This window comes from Galleria mellonella, unplaced genomic scaffold (assembly GCF_026898425.1).
Source record: "Galleria mellonella isolate WM207_F2 unplaced genomic scaffold, CSIRO_AGI_GalMel_v1 utg33, whole genome shotgun sequence".
Lineage (NCBI taxonomy): Eukaryota > Metazoa > Arthropoda > Insecta > Lepidoptera > Pyralidae > Galleria > Galleria mellonella.
The window spans coordinates 4,135,725-4,145,000 of NW_026442079.1; the positions used below are offsets into that span (position 1 = coordinate 4,135,725).

The window sequence follows — 9,276 nt, forward strand, 5'->3', positions numbered from 1 at the left end:
TATCGATTTCCGGACGAGCGAAATCCCAGTAAAAAGCCAGTAAGTAATAAAACAGTAAACAGTCGTTTCGTCATATCACATAAGACGTTCAACTTTTCCATTTCGATGCGCAAAAGTGTAAAAACGAAGACAATACATAATCAGCATCGGTAATTAGAAGTACCTCACGCGAGTGCCTGCACGGTGCACGCATTTTTCATTACGTATCAACTTTGAGACATCTATTTGTTACATTTGTTGTAATGCCAGGAAATTTAATTTAGCTTATAAAAATAAAACTATTGTAATCCAACTTAATATAATTAAACATTAACTGTGCTCAATAAAAAACCTATTTACATATTTAAAATAGACAACACATTATACCTAATTCATAGAGGAAAGCACATTTCTTGCCGTTTATAGAACAAATTACTACATAACTCTTATGTAAAGTTATCATCTGCGTTACGTTTAGTCAAATCCTAAGAATTAATTACTACAGTAAAAGGTGTAGGAAAAACAAGTAGATAATATCACAGACATTCCGTTAACGTTTCAGGCTACCTCGGTAGAATGGACCTAATTATTCGCTCTAAAAGACTTGGCCGCTGTGTAGTCATATACATCATAGATGATTGTAATCCAGATGTAGGCTGCATACAAAATTTGAAAGGCCTTTGTGATTTGGCTTGCATTACAAAAGGATAAGGATGCTTAGCTAAAGGAGATACAGAAGTACCTACCAAGCTTATAGGCTTAGGAAACTTAATTGGCTGTGTTTTAATAACTTCTTGCTGGCTCGCCCCACCCAGTAAAATTAGCGGAATTGAATTCTGTTTGTATGGTTTTGTAACTACTGCATTTTCTGTTACTCTTTTAGACTTCGGTCGGGGTGTCGTAGATGTTTCTATCAATTCATGGAATATGGAATCTTCGTAGTCTCTATTTTCATCGACGAATGGTGCAACAAACACAACTTGTTTTAAACTGTTAATATCATGTACCAGTTTAGCATGCTCTTTAACAATTTCTTCAGCACTTGGTATTAACTGATCAAATCGCCGTGTTCTTATTTGATTCTCAAATGATAAATTTGGCGTATGTCGGACTACCGGCATTAGAGTAGTTTTACCAGGTTTGTTTTCAGGCCACCCTGTAAAAAGTAAAAATAGAGTACTTTCTTAAAAATCGAAAATAGTCATTAGTTTAATATCTTTCTCGGAAATAGGCCATTTTATCTTTCATTTGATTTTAATAAGCTAAAAAGTAGATTGCTAATTATCTATAGGCTAATTTTATTTCCCAGTTTAAATTATATTTTCCATTACAAATATGTATAGTATATATAAAGCTTACATAAAAACAGATAGGTATACCTTCTTATCTATTTCTATATACGCTAACCTAACGATATATTAAAGTATCTAAGAAAATCATCTATAAAATATAATAGATACATATTTACCATTGTTAATTGTCCTACCAATTCTATGGTTTGTCATCGGTGGAATTACGAAGCAGTCGACCTAGAACAAAACACATATGAAGCAAACAAAACACAAAATACTTACTGGATATTAAAGTAACAATAGAGAAGTTCATTAACTCGCGTGAAGCGTGCAAACAGTTGAATGCAATTTTGCTACTTTTCAAAACACTACAAAAGCATTTCGCGTAAATGCATAATGTCTTCAGCAATATTAATTTAATTGTGTCACTTGTTACTACTCGACAGTATAAATACTGTCTGTATATAGTCTCCTTCAATAGAACTGAACAGTAATTAAGTTTTGTTGAAATCATCTCTAAATGAAATTAGTAACTAACCGAGACATTCAATAGATAAATTATTTTTTTATTTGTAGCTAAGTATTATCATTGAACATTAATAGATTACTTCATGGTCGGGCCAATTGTTTGTTTCTTTAGAATTTCATCAAATTCTAATGAAATAAGACTATACATATATGATAATTTTATCAAAGAGAAAACATGTAAAATCAAATATTATAGCAAAAAGTAAGTAGTTCAGTGGTTAAATCTTAAACAAATCAAATTTATATAATTCAATATTTATGTTTGCTATTACAATATTAAGAATTCTGGCAATCTATTTATTAGTTTCTGAACTACTAGGCTAATACGGCAGAAAAAATAACAGTACAAGGCAACATTGTAACGATATTTACAAATAAATGTAAGATGCCTACGATTTTGCGCTATTTTTTTTTTACAAACATGCTATCGTGATTAAGATGACTGAAAGCGCCTGATAGAAAGTGAAAACAGTTGCCTATACAAACGGATATGGACAGTACCACAGAGATAATAGAATACACTGAAAACCCATAGCACACGTACAAATGCTTTTTTATCAAACATTCGTATCGAACTTTGATACTGAGTTCCTATTAACCTACTCCTATATAGCATAGCAGACATTTACTACCAAATAATATTTCACTTGAGTTAAAAGCTCAAAGTCATCAAAAATTTGGCGTCGAGGTGTATAAAAGATGGCAAGTTAAATATACGTATTTGAGAAAAAATCGTCGACAGTTAGTACAATAAAAAAAAAATACAAAAAATGGGAGGATACCGTTCCTTAACAATGATACAATATAAGCAATAAATAAAATAGTAAATGAGTAAATTATATATTTTAGTACTTCCTAACACGCAGGTACCTAATGACTTCTTACTAACTACTAAGTAGTAGTTACATGGACATACAATCATCTAAGATGATATTGATGATATACCATACTTTCGGATTTAATCAGAAGTATGTGAATGTGATTAATGAAATCGCGTGACTACTAATTAACAGTAAGTACAACTTCCCGTAAAATGTACATCATAATTAGCTAAGATATATTCGAAAGGTGTTAGAAAATGCAAAATAATTGACTAAGTTTATTAGTTCCCATTTGTTAATACGGTTATAATTTTATAAAGATTGTTTAACACGCAAGGGCAGTTATGCGAATGCGTATATGTATGAGGAACTAAGCTCAACGTTTTCCTTTAACAAAATATTAACTTATAACTCCTACGTCCCGTACCTGCAAGTTTGTACGCATAACTAAAATATATCGATTAACAGAAATAAATATCAACTAATAGCAATCCTACTCAAATTTCATTATGGTTAGTTGGTTGTAAAGGCGCTAAGAGAACAAATAAGCGTACGTAGTCAGCCTGGTGGCAAACGTTTACCACAGCTTGTAATATGGTTTCACATCCGTTGCTAAGAACCCCTTTGGTGTATACTTTTGAAAAAACATCAGGTATCAACGAAATGCTAATTTGCTAAATTTGTACTTATTGTCATCATCGGCCGTTAACTGCACCAATGTACAGTTACCTCCCTTACTGGGGAATTCTATGTTCAGACTGCTGAACATAGATTTCCCCAGTAAGGGAGATTTTGTAAGTAGTTGCCACGCTTGGCAGGTGAATTGGCAACCGCAATTAAACTTTGGTGACGTTTTAAGGGGGACGCTGCTGTCCATCCCTTGACCTTTAAGTTCCCTTAGGCTTATGACATCCACAAAAAAGAAAGGGGTGGCCCGTTCCATACCGGGACTACATGAGTCAAAAGTTTTCAATTTGCCTGTATTTATTTTTGTTTTAGCTTTTACCCGAGACTTCGTTAGTGTGACCGAGATAACATTCATTGGGATAAAAAGTAGCCTATGTTCATCTCTTTCCCAAATAGTACATGTACCAAATTTCAATTACGATTGATTAAGCTGTTAAAGTGCCAAGAGATAACAAATAAACAAACAAACTCTAATGTTAGCAGTGTATAAGAAAACGTTTATCCTCGCTAATTATAAAGTGATGTGAACACTTTTTTGCACTTAGCCTCTTAATCTAAAGGGATTTTGATAATTCTATAATAAGTGTATCAATATTATGTAATAATTATTCAAAAAGGACGTACCTAGTAGTTTCTTGGAGGGGAAAGGGATTGTTAGAAAAGGGGTCAAATAGCCCCATTACTAGCAATATACCCTGTGAGGTCGACCTCCACGTGGTTCCCCCTGGAAACCATCGTGGCTAATTCTAGTCGAATTCGTCAGGATGGGCTAACTGACCTCCTTTCATCCTCATTAGTCATCTATCACTGGTACCCCGCCATTGTACACCGATAACGAAGAGGAGTTTACCATACCATTATCACCCATTAAACAAAAAATTGTTTCTTGGGGGAAAGGAATTGTTAGTAATAGGATTTAACTGCCCCCTTGCTAGCAATATGTCCTATCAAGTAGACTTCCGCCGTGTGGTCCTGGCATAGAATAGGCCACCCCTTCCTTTCCCGTGTGTCGTAAGAGGTGATTAAGAGAAAGCGAGGAATGGGCAGCAGCATCCCTCTTCAAACATGTCTAAATCCTAACTGCGATTGTCAATCCCCCTGCCAAGCGTGGTAAGTACTGACAAAATCTCCCCAGGGGGAGGCTTATGTTCACCAGTGGGCAGTTAATGACTGATATGATGTGATGATGTTGAAGTAGACCTCTACGCTACTACTACTAGTTCTAATAACTATTGAATTCGTCATGATGAGGCAATGACCTACTACATCTTCATCCGTCACTAGTATTCCACCAGTATATATCAATAACGCAGGCAGGGTAACTGATGTTACGTCCATAGGCTATAATAACCTTGGTTATCATCAGATAGGCCGTATGCTTGTTTGTCACCATAATTGTATAAGAAATAATTTTCGATTTTGGAACACCCACATAGTAAATATCCCCATTTGATGTAAAGAAACAAATAACGACTATTAGAGACGTTATGTGATGATGAGTAGATATCTACACAATAATATATAATTGTCATCAAATAGGTAGATTATCAATTTTATCTAAGAAAAAATTATACATGTATGTTACAACATAAAGTGTAAAATACTGATCTATTTATCTTTTTACAGTCATTTTGTACACAATACCACCCATCGTATACACTTTATTTTAACCTACTTCAAAAAGGTTATACAATAGACGTCGTATTTTAATGTTTGTATGTAGGTACATCTTAAACAATACGTACTATTTCGAAAAAGTGTTTCGAAAGCTAGAAGAAATTTTTATATAATATAAAATTACCTAGACGCCAATTTCTCCAAAATGTCTAAGGCCATTTTCATATTTTTTATAAAAAAATTTTCAACAAATCTGAATAACTTTTATCACACTTGTACTCGTTACATAAAGGATATTATAACTAATACGCAGATCAACAATATCAGTTCTTGCACTAAATAGCCATATATTATAATTAAGAATAGTGTGTAGATTGACTAAACAAAATTCAAACAAGACGCAAAATATTGATTTGATAGTTACAATACGTATGCTTAAAAATTTAAATAACAATAACTTTCGCACTAACAAAAATATTCATTTTGCTTTACCTGCGAAGGTACATCGAAACTTCGCTTCTGGGTGAAGAATCTGAAGTCTAAGGTGGCGCCTACTAAAAGCACCGTTGAAAGTCGCCACACAGCCGCCAACCGCCACATCTTTTCACTACTGACTCTCACCACACCAGCCAGCTGCTAGCTACCACTACAACGTTCACAATGCCCGACCATTCTACTTTTCGTTCCCTATTTCCATACCACAACACCCTTCCTTTACATTATTAGCGTGATCGTTAACAGTACGTCACGAAAATTATAAGGAAATAATTAAACAAAAAGTCAGATTTCAATTAGAATGTCTTTTATTAAAGTATTTAACAATTAGTTTGAGTTCGTATATAGCTACTTTATGTAGCTGTTAATTAACGAGGTAATAGGTATATAGCATACACAATATGATTGCTAATTTGATGTAGTACTAGCTTCGCTTTCCACCTTGTAATGAATTGGTATTTCTTTCAGTATAAAATAATATTCTTAATGTACTAAGTCCAAAACTTGAAGCGGGTCATGTCCTCTATAATATTCACACTTCATCATACCACAATACAATTTCTTTTTTTATGAAAAGTAGTTATTTATTCTGTGGTCATCCTTTGTAACTTAACTGCTCAAATTTACCACATATGACTGATAATAAAAATTTACGTATAATTGATTATAGTCAAAATATAATTACTTTGTGAAAGTACTTGAAAAGCAACTGCTAAGTTTCTTGCAAATACCTAAGTATTTGGAATTTCAATGGCTTGCAGTCCACGTATAAATTGTCTGCCGCCCTATATAGGTCTCCGTCAAATATCGTCACAAAAAACAATCCCGAGCCATCTACAACTTTCGATTGCCTGCAACATTTATGAAGGCGTTGCTCCACTTTGTGGGAGATCGCCCTCCAGTGCGTGCGATCTGGTACAATTACTGCAGAAATGTGTACTTGTCAAGAAATGCAAACGATGATAGACAAGCTCGCTATCAAACAATTGAGATTTATGACTTGTTATAATAATAACTCTAGAACCACACCACATACATACATATATTACACTACGGATAGGAGAAGCCGAAACTGGAAACTTCTTCATCCACCTCTCTCACCGGACCTTACTATCACGGATTTTTATTTACGGAATATGTATTTATTACTCAGGTGACTTCTGGAGATGACGCCGCCAAAATGAGCGCTAGTTAGCGAATTCATGATAGTATCCTCTCGTATACTCTTACTACTCTATATATTTGATCTTCAGAAAAAATTGTGTTAAAAAGTTCCGGCTTCGTTCGGATGTACTAAGTCTGAAAATCTCCCTACTGTCTATCTTAACTCATTTTTTTTGTATAGAAATTTGACCCAAATTTTTCACTTCTCCGTGAATGACCTCCACGCAGTTTCCCTCGGAAAAGTTAAAATCGTCGCAATGGGCCATGTGACCTGCTTTACTCTCACCTACACACTCACTCATTGTTGCCCCGGCAGCTTATATCGATAGTGCACACGGGGTTATCATTCTCTTATCATTCATAAAGAATATGGCAATTGATTTTTATTTATATATGTAGATACAATTCAAGGATTTTGATTGAATTTTGTTTCCAAATACCTTGACAAAACAATCTATAATTTAATGTTATTGGTCTCAAAATATTAAAACATCCATCATGATAAGGTATCTTTATTACAAATACTTAAACGATACCTAATATTTACAAGATAACAAAATGTTAAAAAATCTAAATGTTCATGGGAAAAACTGTTATAACTCTTCATATCTAAACGACTCGACCGAACTTTAGGTTTCACAGATTGCTGACTACACAGCAACGCAAAAAGAAAGAAAACAACACAATTTCTTTAATTTTTTTATAACTAATCTCTAATAAAAACTAAACTAATTTTAAATAATAAATATTTACCACGCACCTCCAATATTACAGTGAAACTAATCATAGGTATATAGGAATGTGTCTCCATAAACACATACGTGTAAAAAACATTATCTTTCGTATAAAAAACCAAGTATATTAATAAATTTAATGACAAGTGTGTATTTAGATTCAGTCCAGGCAATCACACGTGCAAGCGACATAATGCCAAGTATCAATAGAAGATACAAACCGAGCGGAGTAGCTTTAGTAATATAAAAAAACAACAAACATAATTTACAATATATATAGAGTACAACAGTTGACAGTTGGCAGTTATTCAACAACGTCAATTTTAAAAGAATAAATTTAAAATTGTTTTAAATTTAAAGTCATTTTGAAGTCCTCCAGCATTATGCAAGGTAATTATTGCATACTATATGCATTACTTTAAGACAATAATGCAATTATAGATCATCAAAGTATCTATCCATATATGACAATTATTCTACAATGCAGAGAGTAAAAGTATTCTCTGAAATTATGTACACAACGCATACATATAAAAATATTACAAATCTCCGCCTGGTCAGTGCCCAACCATATGTATTACATACTATACAGAAATTAACCGCGGGCGGTGTCGCTGACGAGTTACAATAAACAGTTAGTGGTAATGGCTTCTTCACAAATGTAGACAAAATAATTTGTAAACAAAAAATTATTCCAGAAATTTTGTATATGTCACTAAACCTACTATCTATATATAAAAAGAATTTTTATTTGTAATCCCCCATATAAGCGTATAATAGAATGATTTATTGCTAGCTCGACAACCCGAGTTGAGTTACGAATTAGATATTTACTCATTGTAACACTCACATAGTGTATCTCACATAGATTAGCCATCGCCTCATATTTTAATGTATATAATGTAAATAATAAATTTACAGAGCAGAGAGCTAAATGTATGTTTTGTTTCACTGTATAGCCTTTTCCTAGATATACAGGTGAATCGATAGCATAATTTTAAAGAAGTCTTCTATCAGTGAAATCGTAAAATTACACATATATATATTTTTTTTTTCAAGAGCAAGAGCAATGTAAATTCTTAATTTTACGTGCGGGTTAACGACTTCGATTTCACACTGTATATTAATTAGACTCGGGTAACATAGACAGACTGTCCATAATATTTATATAGATTGTAAATAAATTAGAAAATATTTTACTGTACAATTGGTTAATTTGATCTACTTAGATCGTTATGAGCTTTAAAAATAAACATAAGAGAAAGAATTATAAAGACACAAGGTGACAATTAATTAATCTTTTTTGTTGATACTTTCCACTGAAAGATCTCACGTCCATTGAATTGTCAATACCCAGTACGTCAAGATGGAGGGAAGTATATATGCAGTTACAATCATTTCCGACAAAAATAAATATAGAAGTGTGCGATGTCCTTGATGACCAAAACATAATTAAACATAAAATAAATCTTTTGTACGAATTGTCTGTAAATTATAGTATCGTTATACGAGATTGAATATTTGAGCCAAAAATATCTAGGTATAATTAATGACAGATAATCTTAATACATAACAATGCTTGATGTATTTATCTAAGTCACGTAATCATTAAATATAACACAAAAATATTATAAAAACGTAATAAATATTCAAACATATTTTAATCTTCAGTTTTTATCATTTTATAAATATGTTTGAACATATTTATTACTTTAACACCGCATTAGGTTAATCGAGTTGGAAGAAATTTATATTAATCATAAGTCCATTTTTGCTCATGTTGTCTGTAACAATTGTTTTTAATTATTAAAGTTCTACAAAGCATATAAAATTATATTAAAACTATATGTTAAAATTTGAACATATTGGACACAGTATATACTATTTACATTTAGAGGTTTTACAAATGAGCGTCATACAAGATGGCAGATAAAGGTTGACCAAAACGAAAACAGCTGA

General features: G+C 32.6%; 1 protein-coding gene across 1 annotated transcript in view; it reads right to left on the minus strand.

Moving 5' to 3' along the window:
- Window positions 1-250: 250 nt before the first annotated feature.
- Window positions 251-9,276, minus strand: part of LOC113517737 (uncharacterized) — a 10,032-nt gene continuing 1,006 nt past the window's right edge. The window contains exons 1-3 of the mRNA XM_031911720.2: window positions 5,417-9,276; window positions 1,448-1,508; window positions 251-1,135 (exon numbers count right to left, since the gene is read on the minus strand). The exon at window positions 5,417-9,276 is cut by the window's right edge and continues 1,006 nt beyond it. Coding sequence (XP_031767580.1) covers window positions 543-1,135; window positions 1,448-1,508; window positions 5,417-5,524 — 762 coding nt within the window. The 5' untranslated portion in view covers window positions 5,525-9,276 and the 3' untranslated portion in view covers window positions 251-542. The remainder of the gene's footprint in view (window positions 1,136-1,447; window positions 1,509-5,416) is intronic.